We start from the raw sequence: 21,530 nt of genomic DNA on the forward strand, positions 1-21,530 counted from the left end.
ATTTACATATTTATATTATTATTTCATTTCATATTTATATGTCCACATCATGAAACTTAAATCACCCAATCTGTATAAATTTTTCAGAGCCAGTTGTTGTTCAGCCACAGTGTAAGATGGATGCAGACTGTCCCAGTAAGTTAGCCTGCTTCAGCGGAGAATGCAGGAACCCATGCAGAGAGACAACGCCCTGTGGAAGAAATGCCGAGTGCACTGTTGTGGACACTCTGCCGCTCAGAACCATGATGTGCACTTGCCTCCCAGGCTATGTTGGTGATGCTGATGTTGAATGTAGACGTGGTATGTTTGATCCCAATTTTACATATACTGCATGGGCATTTTTATTTGTATTATTCGTGCACTAATTTATTTAAATGCTTTAAATATTAACACTAAATATTGAGTTATTAAAGTGAGACTTAAAATAGATTTTGATGACATTTAATAAATAAAAAGAGATTATTAATTTAAATAATTTAATTCGACATGTTAGTTATATTATATTATATTATATTAATAATACCTGAAATATAACTAGTTCATGTTGCATTAAATATATAAATGTGCATGATTGCTTGTTACTTTTTGCACTTTGCTTTGCTTGAAAGAAACAAACATGACCTGAATATTCTGTCACATAGAAAGTGCAGTCTTATTGATACTGTATTTCAATGTTTGTTTTCTGAACATTAATAAAGTAGAGGAATTGTATTTTTGTTAACTGTGAAGGACAGAGTTGCACAAGCAAATTACAACACTAGAACAAATTGTCAGAAAACAAGGGGGAAAAGTTCTGAATGCATTCATACTTTAAATTATACAATTTTTGTATAATTTTGGAAATTATGGTCCATAATATGATTATGAAATTAACACAGAAATATTAAGATTTGGTGTAGAAACATATTAATACTGTTTTATGTAACACCTGATTAATGCCTTAGATTTTGAATGCAACAATAAAATTATTTGCATACAATTACTAGTATTACCTTGCATATAGTTTCACATGTAGGCATGATAAAAATATATGTTAAGATATGGTATAAATTGACAATTCTTTCTATGTGATATAATATTGTGCTGTGTAATTTGGTTTAACATTTATCTTTTAATTGCAATTTATTATGAATTAATTATCACTATGTCATTGTGCTGCATGTATATGGAATTATGATCAGTTAACAATTTTACTGTCTTTTATTTTATCTTTTCAGGTACAGAAACAATACACATGATGGAGTTTTAATGTCACAATGTTTTTGATGATTTCTGCAATGTTGTTAATGATTTTTTTTAAAAATAATAACAAAACAGCAACACATGTTGTCTATGTCTCGGTTCTATTTTCTTGTTTGCATGCTGCATGTCAAATAGGGTATTTTATTTAATACTTCAGTCTTGTGGTTCTTAAAACTCTTGTTTTTTAATGCTAATTCTATTCTATGTAATTTTTGTGTGGAATGTGCTGTAGAATGTCATTGACACAGAATATGTTTTGTATTTAAGCTCCTGAGGTCAGTCCTGGCTGTACGAACAATGACGAGTGTCCTGCCACAGAATCCTGCATCAACCGTCAATGCGTTAACCCATGCTCAGCATCGAACCCCTGCGCTGCGAATGCGGAATGCCAAGTAAACAATCACAGAGCACAGTGCCGCTGTCCACCTGGCCTTAGCGGTGATCCGTTTGTCAATTGTTACGAGGGTGAGTGCCGAAGTTTTGTAATGCCAATGTATATACATTCACTTCACTAACCCTTCTCCGAAATAATCTACTAAACATTTTAATACATTAAAAAATATTAAGTATGTGATGAAATTACAGCATGTAATATGCATGTTTCTAGATAAATAGAAAAATCTAACATGATTAACATTCATTTAGTTAATGTGTAATAATTATAATTGTGTGTTTATTTGCTAAATAGTCTAACAGCTAGCTATCAAGCATGATTTTTACTAATATTAATAATAAGTTCAATATATTTTTCAAATGCATGGAAAGATTCATATTTTTACATAGAATTTTATTAACAAAATAATATAATGTTATTAACAATACTAAATTGAGATTACAAAACAAAATACAATTTTAGACTTTTGGTACTATTTTGAAAATTCCCAAGAAAAGTCCTGATAATATCACATTGCAAAAGCACACTAATATGTGCAAGAATTTTGAATAATTATATATTGAAAGCATACTGCTTGTCTCAACGTAATTGCATTTTTTCATTTAAGGTGAACATCAATAAGCTGTATAATTTTGTAGAGAATTAGATTTTTGTCTTGTCTTGTGTTGTCAATGAAATTGCATTTGAAAGTTGATGACCATGTATCAGCCAATAATAAGGCTCCTGGTGACAATGACCCTCATAAGCATATCCAACACCAATTTGGACTGATTTAAGTTAATAGAAATTCAATGACATTCATGGAATTCAACGTATCATTAATTTTCAATTCTAAAGTTGTATTTTGTGAATCGCTTTTGATTATTCCACAACGCTTGTTGTTTAAAGTGTACTTAATAAACTAACTCGAATGCATGTTGTGCTAGCAGTACGCCCACGTCCAGGAATCAAGTGCAAGGTGGATTCTGATTGCAACAGTATTAGTTCCTGCCTAGATCACAGATGCCAGAATCCATGCCACGTAGCCAACCCTTGCCCCACAAGTGCAATATGCAAACCATACGAGCATCACCCGTACTGTGTCTGCCCAACCGGCACAACCGGGCAGCCAACTGTCAAGTGCACTCCAGGTAGACACCTACAACAACAAATATATATGTTTGTGAATATGGTCAAATCAAAGGGCACGTTTTATGCACTTGTGTAAGGTTGTGCACATTTACTTGGCTGTATTTAGCTGGTTTGTTTTACCCTCCTGCACTATCTATTGCTTGTTTCTCCCTATCTGTATGAAGTATACATGTCCTTTTCTTCTTGTAATTACATATTGTTTGAACATCATCACATCTTTCGATCAAACTGTGGTTCACAAGTGAGACCTTTATTTAATCTGTCACTTCCATGCTATTTTCTATTCCATGCACAGTTGGATCAATTAGTATTACCGTGCAAATTGTCCATGACTATTTTCATTAATTTTTCTCTTACATCCTATGTGTTTTTAAGTGATGTTTTTTTATGTATGCTAGTGCAGAAGTTGTCAACAGATTGTTTTGAATTTTCTTTTAATTCTTGAAGCTCTTATTGGGTCAAATAAAGTGCACGAACATGATGATGGACAATTTGCATGGTAATACTCATGGATCCCACTGTACCTGTAGACTTTCATGGATAGTGTTTAATAATTTTGTTAGAAATTATTATTGTGACTTTTGCCTTGGAAAAAGAAACTACATATTTACACATCTACTTTACAAAGTCCGAATATATTAATTAGATCACTATATTCATTAGAAAATGTAACAAAATGTACATTTTGCACTAAATAATTGTCATTTAGAGTGAAACGTCAATTCTATGTTGTTCAGGGGACCAAGATGAAAGAAATTAAAATGTGGGAAAAAGCAAAATTTTACCCTTCTTTGAAATTGTTAGTCTGCATTTTTGTTTTAAGTCTCACTTTATGCACAGATAAGGTAATCGGGGTTGGAATTAGTCTAATGTGAGATCCGAACCACTATGTGCCTCAATTGGATATAAAACCTGTAACCCCTTGATTACAAGATGACGACATTACCACTGCACCATAGGGGAGCCCCTCTTTACACTTGTGAATCACAGTTGATTATAAAGAACCACCATGGATGTATGTTGTTAAGATCAGGTGTAAAGCATCCATCTCATCCATTCAGTAAAATATTCTTTGAGACTTATAACATCACCCCCATTTCCACCATAATTGGACACACATCACGTACAGGGGTATTATAAATGACAGCTTTACTCTTCCAAAGAACAAGCATTTAGAGGTAAATCTGAAATATATTTTTGCTTGGCTTGGTATTTTGTGGCACCAGACTATTTTCCCAAGGTCTTTTAAAGAAACTTGTGCATGTATGTGTGGTGCAGGCTGTATATATTAATACTAATATTTCCATTATTGTAAATACATTATAATGTAGTAATGTAGTGTTGTACATGAGAATGTTCATTCTTTTGTAATTTAACCTCAAAATATTGTTATTTTCTCCCTTTACATCCAAGCTCAGAAAAGTATTACAGGAAGTTCTCAATATGTAAGTTTCGCATTAGAATTTTTATAATAAATTCAAAATATTTGACTACACTTAATGCAATTAATTAATGTGAGTCAGTTTGATTAGCTTTTTGTGAGTTATTTTTATAATTTTCTTAATTTTTAGTTGAGCTTGATGAAAAAGTCATATGCACTTAATGAATGTAACAACTTGGTGCTTTTAATGTTAGAATTTTTTGTAAACATTGACAGCTGCCAATATTTCAGTCAATTTTGTGGATATGAAAATTTTAAAATTGAAGATGTAACCTTTATCCTGTTCTAAAATAAAATATAGTTAACTCCATTGCGAAAACAAGTTCTCACAAGTAAATTGGAAAACTTGAGATGTTTGTGGTGTTTTTGATAAATTGTTTTGCCCATATATTATAATACCATTTAGGTCTTCAAATAATAAATCTCAAGAAATTTCTAAAAATTTTTTTTTTCTATTAACTGATTGTCTTTTCTGACCTGACTTTTAGTAGTACAAATAACATATAATTAGCAATGTGCATATTTGTTAATTGAACCGGGAACAGATAATTCTAAACCTAAGACTTAGTGTGCATAAAGTAAACTTAAAACAACAAATCAATCAAAAATGCATGAGAAAATCAGTTATGTGTAATGTTAAAGATTAGATATGTATATTATCATGTCTGGGCATTCATTATTTTACATATTGTATATACTTAAAGATGGATGCATCTGTTTAACATGGCAAACTATGCAGGGTTGAACTTTTTTTTGTACAATCTTGACAATTTTCCATTTTCACCTTTCCAGTGCCTTCATCACAACCTGAATGCACAGCTGATGGAGACTGCGCAAACAATAAAGCTTGCATCAACCAGCTCTGTCAAGACCCATGCGTCATCAGGAACCCATGTGGTGCAAATGCAATATGCAAAACCAACCAGCACCATCCAGTATGCAGCTGTCCTGATGGCTGGGGCGGAAATCCTCAAGTGCAATGCTACAAGCGTGAGTACCTAGGTGGTTGGAGTGACGGTTTTGTTTCTTTTGCATATGCTGCACAACTACAAGAAATGCATGACCAATGTGTTTACTTTGTTTTCTTCCTTCCAACCTAACCATTACCCCAGCCCTATCTTTACAGTTTGTTTATTTCTTTCATTGGCATCTTCTGTTCAAAAACCTGAAGTAAATTGTAATGGATGCTATAAATCGTCCATTTGCAATGTAATAGTTACTGCTTTTACCACCATTGGTTGGCAAGAGGTTACTTGAATAAGTCGAATCAGGTGGGAAGTTACTTGAATAAGCTGAATCAGGTGGGAAGTTACTTGAATAAGTACAAATCAGCTGGGAAGTTACTTGAATAAGTAAAATACAGTAAAGTAAAAATGTATAAATAATCAGGGCCATAAGCATGCACATAATATTTGAAAGATTGCAGGTCAGGGAGATTCGCTTGCTGAAAAAACATTTTTGTGTACAATTTATGAATAGCATTGTGAAGCAAAATAATTGCATTCCCCTATTTGCTTCAGTAAAATGGAGGTCGGAGGCAAGTGAGGGGGTCTTACCCTCATAATAACCCCTCCTTCATTGCACCTATTATAATAATTATCAGAACAACTTTAAATTTTCAATATTCAAGCATCAGTATCAATATTTGTGGAATTTGGTCGCTATCAGTATTGGTTCAAAGTAGTATTGTCTTAAGACGTTATATTAATATTGGGAAATATCGAACAGTCATGTGTCGATCATATCTCAGAGTAACACGTTATGATATGGATGCCTACAGGTTAGTCTTTATAAATTGTTCCACAGTGTAATTCCTTTCAATGAGATGCTGAACATTACTTGCTGATCGAACCTCCAATGCATGCCATCTAACAAAAATTTGAATAACAAAAAACTTAACAGAAATTGAATTTATATTATTATAATATATTTTTATTACGACACTGTGGGACACATCTGAATGAAGCATCCACTGAGATATATTTTCATTTATGTAATCCTGAGATGCGAGTAGGGTTGAAATTTACAGTTTACAAAATTCAAAAAATCTTACTTCATCATTGCTTACAAACAATTTACTAGCAATGGGACAGATTAATTGGTACTTTATCATTATTAGTTAGTATAGGCATAATGGTATCATAGTTTATCAGTAAAATTACACATAATTTTACCAGTTAGATCTATCTATAAATATGGTGTAAAATTGTGACATTTCTTAGGATTTTTGCGGATCTAAACAACAAAGTAAATGCTAAATCATGGGTGTCCAAACATTTTCTATGTATGGTCAGTAACAACTTGAACAATTGGTCATGTTTTCATAAACACAATGCCTCAAAATAAGTTTAGAGGTTTTGTAAATACTAAAGCGGACCACATAAATGCCATGTCAGGCTGGGTGTGGCCTACAGACCATAGCCCTGGTCTAAATACTCAGTTCTTTTTCAAAAGCAAAACCCATTGCAATTACCTGGTTATATACATTAATTATGGTAGTTAATTATCCATTCATGGTCTTCCAGGAACATTTGCAACTTTATAATGGTATGTTATAGCTATCTGAAAGAGAAATCACATCAGTCTATCCATACAATTTACACAAATGAATAAACAGAAGATCTTCTGAAAGAAATAAACAATCCAATGTTCTGCAGTACTCACACCTAACCAGACACGTATTGTGTAAATCAACTGTTTCTAATCTGATATTACTTTTGTAGCCGAGTGTACATCAGATGGAGATTGTCCATTCGACAAGGCATGCATCAACCAAAACTGCTTGAATCCATGCACGTACGGAACCATACAGTGCGGTCGCGGTGCACAGTGCAGAGTTCAGGCTCACCAAGCACAGTGCTTCTGCCCGGCCGGCATGCAAGGAGACCCTGCCGTTTCATGTGTTTCCGTTCAGTGCCAGTATAACGAGGATTGTGCAGACCATGAAGCTTGCGATCGCTTGAATCGTCTGTGCCGTCCTGTCTGTGATCAGGACACTTGTGCTCCTTCTGCCACGTGCGTCGGGAGAAACCATCAGCCACAGTGTAATTGTCCCCCAGGATACTCAGGAAATCCATTCGTTGAATGCGCTGGTAAAAATCCACTTCTTTTGTACATATATATTTCTATTGTAGTAAGAAATGTATTTTATGTTGCAATTACGATCTTATTTAGTTTACTTTCATACTCTCTTTATTTTTCTTTTACTTTTAGAAACAATATACTTTAGTTTTACTTTATCATGGTCAGGCACTTAATATGTGTATATTCAAATATTGTGCATACTGTATAGTTCTAATGTAAATTTGCACATAGTTCAGACTAGATTTGAAAAGTTATCTATATTATGGGAAACTTTCTTGATATTTTTTCAAACTTTCAGAAAATAGCATTATCGCTCTTCAGTTCTTACCTCTTGGTATTATTCTCCAAGTAGTTATGTTTTATGTTTCATAGTTTATTTCAGCATAATGCCCAGATATAGTTTCAACAAGTTTACACAAAAATTGTTATATATAATATACACTTCCCTCATTAACTCATATGTCTAAAAAGAAAGAAAGGAAATCTGCTGTGATCATATCCATTCCTTACGTATAAAATTCCTTGGCATGATAGTGATTTCAGAGTCCTTTAACACCTACAGTAATTTTATTATTGAACAAACATAAATAAGATTTCTGCTTACTAGCCCTGAGCTGTGCTTGAAGTGAAAAATGTTAGCTGGGGGATGTTTGATCGAGGTTTGGGGTTAGCTAGGGGAATGCTTTGTGAAAATTTTGCTAGCTTAGGGGATGACTCCATCTCCCTCCTCACTTCAAGCACTGTCCATGAGAAATAAAATTCTGTAATGTATCATTACCTTACAGTAAATCACAGAGATTTTCAATATTTATATATAGTTGTTAAAAACAACAGAAAACTTGATTTTAATAAGTATGTTGCTGGCACATGACATAAGAAGTTTTGTACTGTTATATTTATATATAGATTGACAGTAGGGATGTGACGAAGCTGAAAATTTACCGATGCCCTCACCGATAATTTTTGGAACCGATACCGATGCCGATATTTAACCGATTCCGATAATAAGATTATTAAACAGAAATGGGATGTTATTTTCAGCATGACAAAAATAATGTACATTTCTATGTACATTTCTATGGCATATCATATGTATATACATATATATTCTCAAGAGATGCGAATGTACATTTGCATCTACAAAAGGTGGTTATGTGAACCTTTAAAAAGAACATGGATTCTCAAGAGATTTTACATTAGTACACAAGCAGTTCTTTGAAATGCAAAATGAATTCCTGTTCTTAATGATGGAAATTTACTGCTGCCAGATTCAACTTCAGAAACACGAGTTTTGGAAGCACTTCAGGAAGTAACCTACTTCTTCTCTTATTGCAAATCTGTTCAGCAACACTGAACACTCAATCACTGAATACTGATGCAGCAGGTATGCCCAAGTATTTTCTCAGGACTTGTTTCAGGTTTGAATACTCACTTTTGAATTTCCAATACAACAGCAGATCCTGGTTCAGCAATGTACTGTTTTATTTCCGATTTTGAGTTAGGTTGATCCTCTGAATGAGAGTTTGCAATAATTTTATTGCAAAAACTCTACAATAATGATGAATCATAACCTAATTTTCAATAAATCTTACAAAATTAAAATATAAAACTTATTAGAAGGTAAAACTCTAGTATAATCTGTACCGGTTTAAATATCGGATTTTTGCCGATACCGATGCCGATGTGTCAATTTCTGCCGATTTTTATACATCTGTAATTGGCTTCGGCACATCCCTAATTGACAGCAAAGAAATATTTATTAACTAAACCTTTACAGTTGGAACATAAAATAATTTATATAAGCATGAGGTATGCACATAAATTGTAACATAAAAGGCTACAAAACTAGGGTTACAATCCAATTTAAGTAATTAGTAAATGGAGGGGATAACTAGTATAGCAACAGGCATTTTAAGGTTTTTTAGAACAAAATTTACGTTTAAATTCTTATTTTCAGTAATTAAAGAGTAAGATACTTCATGTGCATGATAGATGTCAGAACAAGCAAAATTATATGGAGAACAAAGTTCCAATGCTAGCAGCCAGACATCGGAATGCTTAGAAATAAAGTCTTACTTTAAAAATGTACATGTGCAGCCAGGGCCGGATTTACCTCTTTGTCGCTCCTAGGCCAAACAAGCTCTGCCAATCCCCCATACCGTTTATCAAGAATAAAAAAAAAAAAACATTATTTTCTTTATTCCTATTTTTACTAATAAGGGCATTCAGTGTTAATTAAATGATAGTTACATACAAAAATGTAACAAAGTGATATGACATAAATTATATAAATTACATTTTTAACATTTACCTTATTTTTCAGAGAAGAACCGATTTTCGGAACCTTCTTCAGAAATGCTTCCTGCTTTTCAACTTTCTCCGCTTTTCTCTTTTTGTATTGTGACCCACTGAGTCTTACTCTTTGATCACTCATAATGAGCGTAATGACGTTTTAAACTTAACCAAACAAATGCACGTCGGACACTGACACACGCGAGACACCACCTACTTTTTGAATAATATTCTCGAGCAACTAACAGTAAAATAGTACAATACGAAACCCCTTTAATAATGCTTGCGCCGACACTTTAATTCTCAACAATTCAATCCGGGGTCCTGGGTTCGATACTCAGTGGAAGCACATGTTTGTTCGGATTCCACTTTAAACTGTAGGTCCAGTTCCGATTAGCCTTACTGTGCATAAAGTGGACTAAAAACACCAACTCAATCAACAATTCAACGTGAATCACATGCTTTTGATATGCGGCCAATGCTCGCAGTAACAAGGAACGGCGTTCCTGGAACGCAGCCAAGCTGGTGTTGTTTTTCAAAAGCAAGCGGCAGGCTTCACGTTTTTGCCACAATCGCTGACCCGGCTCAGCACAATACTGTACATTCGAAACCACAACGTCTGTAATTAAAACAAGAAATTAGTAAACTAGTTCCGAGCCCTGCTAGCCTCTCTCTCTTAAGAAATATTCTTCGTTAACTTATATGTACAATACAAATACATTAAGTCATTCCATTTGTGTGTCCGGAGAAAGAAAGAGGCAATTCGAGAATTAGGTATTCCTTATAAATTTAAAACAAACAATTGTGCTGCCCATACTAAAGTGTCGCTCTAGGCCCGGGCCTATGAGGCCTATTGGGAAATCCGGTCCTGTGTGCAGCTTTACTACAGTGGCCCAGGTCATCTGATGATGTAAAAGAATGTCCATACTTCTCAGTGGGTTAAACTCTTATATTTTCTAGAATATCTGGGCATGTGCAAACTCTTATGTGTTTATATTATTTTCTGTTCACTTTGGTTCATGTTCTGTTTCCTTTCTTTTCTCTTGTATCTTACTTTCCATGTAGGACATGTGTGTATATTGTTTCTTGTTCATTTCTAGGCCTTAAGGTGCCCATTGAAGCTGAGGTGGAATGCACCCAAGATCCAGATTGTCCATCTAGTCAGGCTTGCATAAATGCTCACTGCCAAAACCCATGTGCCATATCGCAGCCTTGCTCTCCTGATCAAACGTGCCGTGTCATTGACACTGCGCCTCTTCGCACTGTCATGTGTCAGTGCCCACCAGACACAGTCACAGACAACAATGGGCAGTGTAGGCCAATAGGTTAGCAACACTCTTGTGCAGAGTTTCAACATTTCTTTAACACACATATTCATAATATTTACTTTTCTAACAAACTGTAGTTTCTGTAATTATCCTATCTGTTAAACTTTTTATGTTGACGAATTGCTGCTTTAAACATTCAGAGCCAACAGAGAACTTAGGCTTGTTTATGGCTTCAGATGCTTTCAAAAGAAAATGATAATAATTTCGAGATTTCCCACTAACATGCCACATGTAATGATATGACTTTCTATTGGTCAAGTCGTCGTAACCTATACATGAATTGAGTAGAATCTCATGGGTCAGATTGACTTAGTACCCAGTTTGTGTATTCTTGGTGTTCTAGGTATGAATCCTGATAAAATATGCTTATTTTGCACAATGTTTTGAAATTAGCTAAGCCCTTTGCACTAAACACCAAGAAGGAAAATTTCTAAACTTAGAACACATAATATCAGGCACATCCTTAGCAGTTTTAATATTTTGTTTGAGTCACATGTGAGAGATTAATACAGTACTACATATCAGAACTAGACTGGCCTTTAAAGAAAGAAGAGTTGTCATAATAAATTTTATTTGGATATCTAGGTCAAGCAGCTTCACAACAATCTACTCAGGCCATAGGGAAATTTCACACTGAAGTCGCAAGCGACATGTGTCACTTGGGAACAAACCAATCAGCAGCAATGTTTCATACTTGCATGACATGCTTCACAAGCCTGCCATCGATTGGTGAAATCCACAAGTGACATGCAGCACATGTCATTTGTTACTTGAGTGTGAAATCTCATTTTGTTAAATGTTTAGAAGTTAATCACACATAAGATATCCCTGTTTTAAGTAACATAAAGTTATGGGGTTTATCCCAGATTGATTTGGCAAATGCTCATAGTATCATTCTTTGCTAAATTCCAATTACTGTAGTTTTTGATTAACTTCATTCTCATGCCCAAATATGGATTTATAAAATACCAATGATTTTTTCATACTTTTATAGGAGAGGCAGGGTAAAGAATAACAAATTAATATTCCTTACCCACATTAAGGGTTCCATGTGTTAATTCATAAAGATAAATTAACTGGTTCTGCATATACAATAAACAATAATCATCTCGGTACTTATATTACTTAGATAATTTACATGAAACTCGCATGACTAGGAATTATGTAAATTAACACTGTACTTTCCTTAAATGTTCTTTAGTTCTCACATAAGTGCAATTGTGAAGTAACTAGTCTTTATCTTTGTAGTAGACTGTATTACTTGTAGATGGACTATGTGTTACCTAAATAGAATCTTTTTGATATTTATGAATTTAGCCTTGAAGGCTAGTTTCAATACTCTGCCCTAGAAGATTTCTTCTGTAAGGAAATTTTTTGTACAGTACTTATTCTATACTTTTTTTGCACATTACTTTTTAGAAGTAGAAAGAAATAATAATTGTCCAGTGTATATATATTATTAGTAAGTAGTTTGGTACATTCTGAATACTTTCATCTGTTAATTTCTGTCTTTCCTAAACTGGTGGTTCTTTTCCGTTAGCTCAACCACGTCCTGAATGCACACTAGATGGCGACTGCCCAGACACACACAAGTGTGTGAGAGGAACATGTACGGAGGCTTGTCGTATCGACTACTGTGGCATAAACGCCCAGTGCAAGTCTCAGAATCACCAAGCAATGTGTTCCTGCCCACCCAGTTTCCAGGGCAATCCACACATTGAATGTACCAGTAAGGATCATTTCTGTTGTCTTTCCAAATCAGTGTACAAAGTAACTTTCTGCCTGAGAAAGTTTGTTATTATCCCTAGCAATTATAGACATCATGTTAGTGCTTTAAAATACATGTATTACATTTTGTCGTATGTAAATGTATGGATACCATAACTTCAGTACAGATACAATAACAAAGTTCAAATTAAATAATCATTTATTCATTGTGGAGTTCTTGGTAATTAATATTTGCCAAAATAAATTTTTGTAATTCTTTCAAAAGTTACATAACATACTTCATTCCTTTCTGATAAATATGTGAATTACTGTTTCTGTACCCGTGTAAAAGCTTTTGAGGATATTTATAATATGCAAACAATAATTTGATAGCATATTTATTTTTAGTATGGTAAGAACATCATTCCTTTTTACATCAGAATTGAATAATCAATTTTCAATCAAAATAGTATGAGTGGCTACATTGGAAACAGTAATTTTCCTAATTCTTCACATCGCCAACTGTGCAAAAAAAAATATAATTAGAGGAAATTAAAAATGCACCAAAATCATAAAATTATAACTTTTCAATAAGTTATTACATATTCTTTTGGAACCATAAAGTATTTCTAGTACCTGTTTCAGTAAATTATATTTTAGACACAGATGTTTTGGTAGAGATGATGAAAGATATTTATTTTTCTAATGTAGACAGTTGTTTAGCAATTTCGTATTTTTCATATTCTATTGTTTTTTTATAAATATTGCTCTTCTTATTAATAACTATTAGATTCAGACTGTAATCTTGCATGTTTCTGTGTTGATACTTTGTAACTTATTTTTCCCACTTGTTAATATATTAAGCTATTCCTACCCATTCACACGTGGAGAAGTCAGAAAAATGAAGCACAAGTGGTTGATCACATGACAAAAATATTCTATTGATTTATTGAAATAAATAACATTTGTTTAATTTTGTGTTGTTTAGTTCCAAGAATACCATCAGTGCCATTACCACCTGAGTGCACAAAGAATGATGAATGTCCGAACACCAAAGCTTGCATCAACCAGCTGTGCACCAATCCCTGTGCTTCGGGTGATCCGTGTGGACGAGGTGCTTTCTGTCATGTAGAGGAACACCAGCCAGTGTGCAGATGTCCTGCTGGCTACGAAGGAAATCCAAGGACTGAATGTAGACCACGTGAGTGTGATTACTTATTACTACTTTAATTGAAAAGTGTATGGGAGATTTCTGATCAAAGTGACATGTGACAAGTGACACATGTCACTTGGAAGCAAACTGTCAGTAATGAATGCAACCTTTCAAACCGAAGAGAGGCAGTAAGCTACGTGTGTCACTTGTCACTCACACTGGCTGTTTTCTCAATACCATGCATTGTGCAATCTCGGTCTGTTGTTGGTGCATGCATGGTGAAAATTTTGCTTTGGACTGAAGGGACTTGTGTCCCCTGTTGCGTGCAGCTTGCCACTTGTCACTTTGGTTTGAAAGCTCACTTACACTAACCTCCTGTTTCTCATATGATTGATTGATATTAGCACTAAGATGTTAGCATAAGTTAGTGAATACAAGAAGCTGATTAGTAACAATGAAACACAAGGCAGGGTCATTATTATATTATTGGTTGTAACACACCTAATTAGAGCTGAACCAATATGAATACAAATATATTGGTATTGGCCGATAGTGGTGTTGATAGCAGAAAGTATTTTCTTGCCGGCCTCTGTGGCAGATTGATTAGCACAGCATGCTACGATGCTAGAGGTCCCAGGTTCGAATCCCAGCCTGGGCATGGGTGTTTTTTGTGAATGTCTCCTCTTCAATTTTATCATACCATCACTCATCCTCATCTTCACAATTAGCCAAAAGTGGCAAAAATGCAGAGTAAAATAAACAAAATCAATCAATCAATGAAGAAAATACTGCTTGAATTTAATTATCGATCCTGGCCAGTACTTTTTTTGTTAATTATGAATATGTTAAATCAAAACTGGTAGATTTCTATGATACAGTTCCAATATATTAAAATTTATAAATTCTGAACTCTTTGAATTGTTATAATTATCGGTATAATCAGGAATTCAGCAGTGGTATCAGTATTGGTTCAAAGTGAGATTGGCTCAGTCCTACAACTATAATCCTAAAAAAAATGAATTTCCTATTAATTGTTCAAAGCAAACACATTTATATTTTAAGTGTTCATTTTTTGTTCTGTACAGATCCTTTTACAGCTTTGAATTTTTATTTCCATTGGGGCACATTACGTCACTTTTTTATGAACAGGCATGAGTCAAAATGGTTTTATTTTTAGATATGAATTTTAGATGAAGAATGGATATAGCCTATAGAGCTGGTGCAACCATAATGTTTTTTGATAAACAAAATAAAAGACGTATTGACAATCAAGAACTTTTAAAATCTTATGTATAATTTTTCTTTGTACTCCAATATTCGCAGTATTTTTGACCTGTTTCCCAATATAACAAAACTTTGCAATTGACCAGCATGTGTGAAATTTAGAATTTTTTTCCTTGTCTATCCCTTTTTACATTATTATTATGCAGGTTCTTAAATGTAAGGAAACTTTTTACATTGAAGAGACAAGTGATAGGCAACATTTGCCACTTGGAAATGATCCTTGTGAAATAAATGCAACCTTTTATACCAGAATGAAATAACAAACTGGACATGTCGATATTGCTTACATGCCACTCAAACTGAGGCATGCCTCAATAGCATGCATCATGTACCCTAAAAGTCTGTTGGTCTTGCAATAAATGCTCTTTTTTTACAGAATGGAGAGGTAATTGCCTTAAGGGGAGCATTAAGTTATCCAAACCTACATATTTAATTCATATTTGGAGAATAATAGACGTGGTATTTTAATAAATACATATAAGCGAATTGGTTACAATATTGAAATGATCACAATTCATTGTTCAAGCTAGATGGGAAACTTTTAATAATCTTGCAGTTTATCTGTATCTTTAAGAATGAAACTTACTTTACCATAGAATATATTAACAACTATTTCTATTTACTTATTTTAGCAACACCAGAAGTTGTTGGCTGTGCCTCAAACACTGAATGCCCACAGCAAGAATCATGTGTCAATGGCCATTGTGTAAACCCATGCAATTGTGGACCAAATGCTGAGTGCAAAGTAACAAACCACTATCCAATCTGTTACTGCAAACCTGGATACTCAGGAAATCCTCAAATTGGATGTGTTAAAGGTAACTTTTTTTTAACAATTAATAATAATAATTTGGTGCATTTTGTGTATACGTCTGGTGAATACATAGGGGAATTTCGAAATTCCAAGGGACTGCAATAGCTAGAATGCCAAAATGTAGAGTGCATAAATATTTAACTATGAATAGATAGCTTATTATATACTTGGAACAAGTAGCAAAATTTGTTTCAAAATTATGAGTTTGTTCTTGCACTTTTAACTTTTCAGTACATATTTATTTCTGTGAACCATTGCAAGCAAATGAACCTTTTTGTATTCTGTATGTAATTTGTTGTCTATAAAGTGACACTCTGTTTACAATAACTGTATGGGCTATTTGTTGAATGTTTTCCTTTTATGAATTACAAAGTGGTATTATTTGGTTCTCCTTATAAAAATTTAACGGAGATATAACAATCATTTTCAGAAAGTTTTCATTAAAGAATGAAATTTATATTGTGTTTGACTGTCTTTGGAATAGAGAGAGCAAGTGTAGATGAAAAGATTCCCTTGACATGAAGCCACTAAGCCACTAAGTGACATTGCATCCTCTTGTGAACAAATTGTTCCAGGTGCATTCGGATAGGTCAATTAAAAACAGAGAATGATCATTGGTCAAATAAATCTCACTTTGGAGATACATAGAAAAAGTGCAAGAAACGGAAAGTTTCTATGCTGACCACTTGTACTGTAATGTAACCAAATAACGTTGTTGAACACCATTGCCCCAGAAATTCATGGTTGATTTGTTCTAACCATCTGTATGGTGTACTTGAAACTTCCATATTAGCATTTCATGTGATATCGTATGAATCCATATGTGCATGGAAAACTTCACAAATATTCAATGGTCCTGTGTGCAGGCAGTCTTAGGATTTAAACCAGTGCTGTCCGAATCTAACAGCGTATCTACCAACTAGGAAAGATAAAAGTTGTACATGAATGTTTGACACCAGGAATTATTCTTGAATTTGTATGAGTTTTCTTCACATGTGTGAAACATTGCCATATTTGATTTAAAATGCAATTTTGAACCTTTTTTCTGTTGTCTTCTAGCTTCATTGAAGGTTTATATTATTAATTTGAGATGTAGTCCATGGGAGTCACTATATTTTATGTGTTGAAAAAAATTGGGGGCATGATCACTAATTATTATTTCCCTAATGAGCAATTTATTGTTACTTGAATATCTCCAGGGTAATTGGTTGTTTCTAGATCATATTTTTAAATTGGCATTTACATTAAAATTAATTTACATTTGTTGTTAGTTTCGATGACTCAGTTTGTGTAGTTGCTTAATTTTAGATGTAAGGGAGAGGGTCTTCGATCGTCAGTTATTATTTTATTACTTTTGCCACTCTGAGTAAATGCTGCACTACAGTATCAATTCATGCTTTAGATAATAAATCCAAATTCAATCCATAAAAGAGCCTCAAAAAGGAATTTTGAATATATACTTTTTATCTGTATTGTCATAATTATTCTTATCATTTTGTTTCAGTTGGATGTCAATCAGACAACGAATGCAGCAGTGACAAACAGTGTTATAATGGTGAGTGCATCAACCCATGCATACTGTCCGATCCATGTGCTGCTAATGCCGAGTGCTATGCACATGCACACAGGGCAACGTGCAGATGCTACAGTGGATACGAAGGAAACCCATTCGATAGATGCGAGCGAATAGAATGCCACACAAACAACGACTGCCCATTCGACAAGGCCTGCGTGGAGCAAAGATGCGTCAATCCATGTTCACAGAATAGCCCTTGTGCCTCAAACGCCTTGTGCTATGTACAGAGTCATGCAGCAGGGTGTCGATGCCCCGACCATCTGCCTTTGGGCAATCCTATGTCGTACTGCGAGAAGGAACCACCTGTTGCCGAAGAACCTGAGTGTAGGAAGGATTCTGATTGTGCAAGTGGACTTGCATGTATTAAAGAAGAGTGTGTGGATCCATGCAAGGAGCTACTGCCATGTGCAGCAACTGCCCGATGCCAAGTGCTGGACACTGTTCCGATCCGAACAATGATGTGCATCTGTCCAGAAGGCTGGGTGCCGAACAACAATGGAGAATGCAGACCAGGTATTTATAGTTATTTCATTATGTGATTTGTTATCTGTTCGTGTCTGGAAAATTCATGAAACATTTATAAAAGTCTAGGGAGTTAAACTTTTTATGGTTGCATTTTGTTTCTACTAATAGGCAAGAAACAGTACAGGGTGGATGGAAAGTTCATTTATACAGGCGATTTTGCACAACTTAACCCCTATGGGTTCAAAACGTCTGCGTGACTTCCTCCAAGTTTGTAGCATAGCATTATGTGCCTTCACGTCCGGTTGCTCATCCGTAAAAGCATATCAAGGGTGACTTTCTTAAATGCTGCACGAACTGTGTCTTGCAGCTGCTCGTTGTTGTCATAACGGTTTTTACGCACATCTTCTTTCACAAACCCCCAAAGTGGGTGTGCTGATATCAGGGCTTCTTGCAGGCTAAGGCAATGGAGCTGGATATTGTGCTGACCCACGTCCGATCTGGCGATTTGGTAAATTTTGGTCCAGTCAACTGTGGATGCTCAGAGCAACTCACGAGACGAAAACATTTCACTTTTAAGTCTTTTTTCATATTATCTTGTATTGTTGTTCTTTTGATGCCTAACTCTGCAGAACGTTTGCGTGTTGAAGTCATTGGAGATCGTTTAATCGATGCCTCCACAGCAGCACAAGTTTCGCCTCAAGTGCTCGGTCTCCCACTCCGAGGAGCATCAAGGACACTTCCTATAGCAAACACCTTCTCCTCCCATCCCAATAATGTTGGCTGTGACGGTGAAGGTTTGCCAAAATGAACCTCAAAGTCGTTCATTATATCCTGTAATGTTTTCCCGGTGATTCCACGTTCATGCACCCACACACAAGCCAGCAAACTCTCTTCCACAGTGAAAGGACTTGCGTCTGCCATCACTACTCACTCAGAATGTTTGCGTGCTTTTTTCTGCCACCAGGAGGCAGCACGGTAGTCAGTGGTACCTGGCATAGCTTTGGGAAGGTTGCATGAAGGGTAAGGGTGATTGTCCCATAAGATAAGGTGATATACAAACGGATAGAGTAACTTCATATTATTTTATTAATGTGTAAAGGGACTTTCCCACCCACCCTGTACAGTGAAATTTCGATTATAAATCAATTTCAATGTTAAAGAATTTAATTTTGGAAAATGTATAATCTGGGAAATTTTTCTAATATTTTGATTCATTGGGACAAGAAAGGTAAAATTTATAAAGTGGAAAAATGTTAAATCCAGGAACATATATAATTGAGTTAGTCATATCTGAAATAAAGAGATAAAAGATCTACAGTGGAAACAAACATTATGAGATAATGGTTGTTTCGTTACTTCTTTTTGTATTTTAATTTCTAATAAAATAAAGAAGTAATGACGTTCATTTTTATTTTACTAGAGATGAAAATAAATTTCTTTTGGTTATGGAAACAAACATGATTGAAATGTTATTGTTACAATTACATATGTATTTAAAAAAAATAATAGTGATAATTTATGGTATATTATACCCAGTACTTATCCACGTGCTATTTTCTTTTTCCAGTAATCCTACCGATGCCACCAGGCTGTACATCAGACAATGAATGTCCATCAAATGAAACCTGCATCAACCGCCTGTGTAGAAACCCATGTGACTGCGGAACGAACTCTCTTTGCCATGTGGAGAATCATCGACCTGTATGTTCCTGCAAGGAGGGATACGAAGGAAACCCCAATATAGCTTGTTATACAGGTAAGAAGAATTCAATTACAAGCAATTTATGTTTGAAGAATCGTTTCAGCACATTGCTGGCTACTGTAACAAACTTTTTCTATCTCGTATGACCTTAACTTTCAATCCTTGTTTGTGCTTTCCAAGACTATTATCATTATCGTTATACTCCTTCAAGAATTTTCAAACCACTCTTCCTCAACGAATAAATTTTCTGGAGATATCGAACATGTGAGTTCTGGAAGTGATTTCAAGCTGTCGAGAGCCCTCATAAATATCTGTTCATTTTTTTGCAGAGAAGCTTGAGGACAGAGTTCACTCTTCATTTTTATTTTTTGTATGTTCCACGTCTTCCTCAGATCCTAATTTAGTTATTCTGATGATAGTGTGTAATCTAATCTTGAGTTCCCATGTGGCTACTCCAGGAAATGCAAGTGATATGATATATAGTAATTACAGTGATATTTTTTGTACAGAAACCTACAAAGCACTCTACTACAGATGTCTCTTAGCATTATAAAAGTACTAAGTGGAGTTCTGAGCACATTGCCATACATCTGTTAAAGGAGCATGAACACCAAAATTGAGATATTTTATCTATAAATTTTTGAAACTTTTAGCTGTGATATGATAAACCTGTTCATAATCCCCCACCTAAAAGAAAATAACTACAATTCTACATTTTCAGCACTGCAGTAAAATTTATTTTGTGAAAGAAATTTTATATATGCATGGTAAATGTCCGATATCAACCTATGTTCCTTCTTTTTTTTTTTTGTCCCTTACACGTTCGTTTTTGTATGTGTTTAATAATAGACAATGAAATTGTATGTATATATAAATAAGTGTTACATTACTTCGATTTTTCTTCCTCAATTATACACCATTTGAATTATACTCAATTAGGTAAATCCTGAAGATGATACAAACATTATCAGATATTTCAAACTAGGAAATTGTAAATTGAATAGTCCATATTGCTATCAGAATATTATTGCATTATTGCTGTTTTAGTTATAAATATAAGATTGTATTTGATTTAATATTGTGTATTTTTTTTTTTTCCAGTTGGATGCCGAAGTGATTCAGAGTGCAGCTCAGGAAGAGCTTGTGTAAATGGCAACTGTGTAAGTCCATGCCTAGTTGATGATCCGTGTGGTCCAAATGCAGAATGTTACGCAGTGAGTACGAGATCAGAATGTCGCTGCCTGAGTGGTTACCAAGGAAATCCTTACGAGCGCTGTTCCATTGTCGGATGCCGCAGCAACAACGACTGCCCGAGCGACAAGGCCTGTATTAACTCACAGTGCATCAACCCGTGCGTGCACGATAACCCATGTGCTCCGAGAGCAGAGTGCATGGTCCAGAACCATCTTGCATTGTGCCGCTGTCCACCAGGCAACATTGGAAATCCATACATCGGTTGCCGTCCAGAACCTCAACCAGAATGTCGCATGGATCGGGATTGTCCATCTCAGCTTGCATGCTTGGAAGAGAAGTGTCAGAATCCATGCACGGCTTTAGAACCTTGCGACTCACCTTCAGGATGCAAAGTTATTGGTTCGTTACCCGTACGGACAATGATATGTGTGTGCCCACCTGGATACATTAGCAGCGGTAGTGGTATGTGTAAGAAGATACCGGCTGTCACCGCAGGATGTGCAAGTGATTCTGAATGTCCGTCGGAGAAAGCTTGTGTCAACAATGTTTGCAGAGATCCATGCAATTGTGGTTTGAATGCCGACTGTCGCATTGTGAATCACAAGCCAGTTTGCACATGTCAACCAGGATACGACGGTAATCCAGAAGTTGGATGTGCTGAAAGTAAGTTCGCTTGTTTTAATGTTATCTTGTGATATGTTAATTAAAATTTTAGATTTTTCA

The 21,530-nt window shown here is 34.9% G+C and overlaps 1 protein-coding gene across 1 annotated transcript in view; it reads left to right on the plus strand.

Moving 5' to 3' along the window:
• dpy (fibrillin-like protein dumpy) overlaps window positions 1-21,530 on the plus strand; it is a 474,963-nt gene that overhangs the window by 432,040 nt on the left and 21,393 nt on the right. The window contains exons 161-171 of the mRNA XM_083128311.1: window positions 94-300; window positions 1,510-1,707; window positions 5,001-5,198; window positions 6,932-7,300; window positions 10,685-10,909; window positions 12,453-12,656; window positions 13,608-13,820; window positions 15,689-15,874; window positions 17,375-17,959; window positions 19,479-19,667; window positions 20,715-21,470. Coding sequence (XP_082984437.1) covers window positions 94-300; window positions 1,510-1,707; window positions 5,001-5,198; window positions 6,932-7,300; window positions 10,685-10,909; window positions 12,453-12,656; window positions 13,608-13,820; window positions 15,689-15,874; window positions 17,375-17,959; window positions 19,479-19,667; window positions 20,715-21,470 — 3,330 coding nt within the window. The remainder of the gene's footprint in view (window positions 1-93; window positions 301-1,509; window positions 1,708-5,000; window positions 5,199-6,931; window positions 7,301-10,684; window positions 10,910-12,452; window positions 12,657-13,607; window positions 13,821-15,688; window positions 15,875-17,374; window positions 17,960-19,478; window positions 19,668-20,714; window positions 21,471-21,530) is intronic.

The sequence above is a fragment of the Lepisma saccharinum genome, chromosome 9 (genome assembly GCF_977018435.1).
Source record: "Lepisma saccharinum chromosome 9, izLepSacc3.1, whole genome shotgun sequence".
Classification (NCBI taxonomy): Eukaryota; Metazoa; Arthropoda; class Insecta; order Zygentoma; family Lepismatidae; genus Lepisma; species Lepisma saccharinum.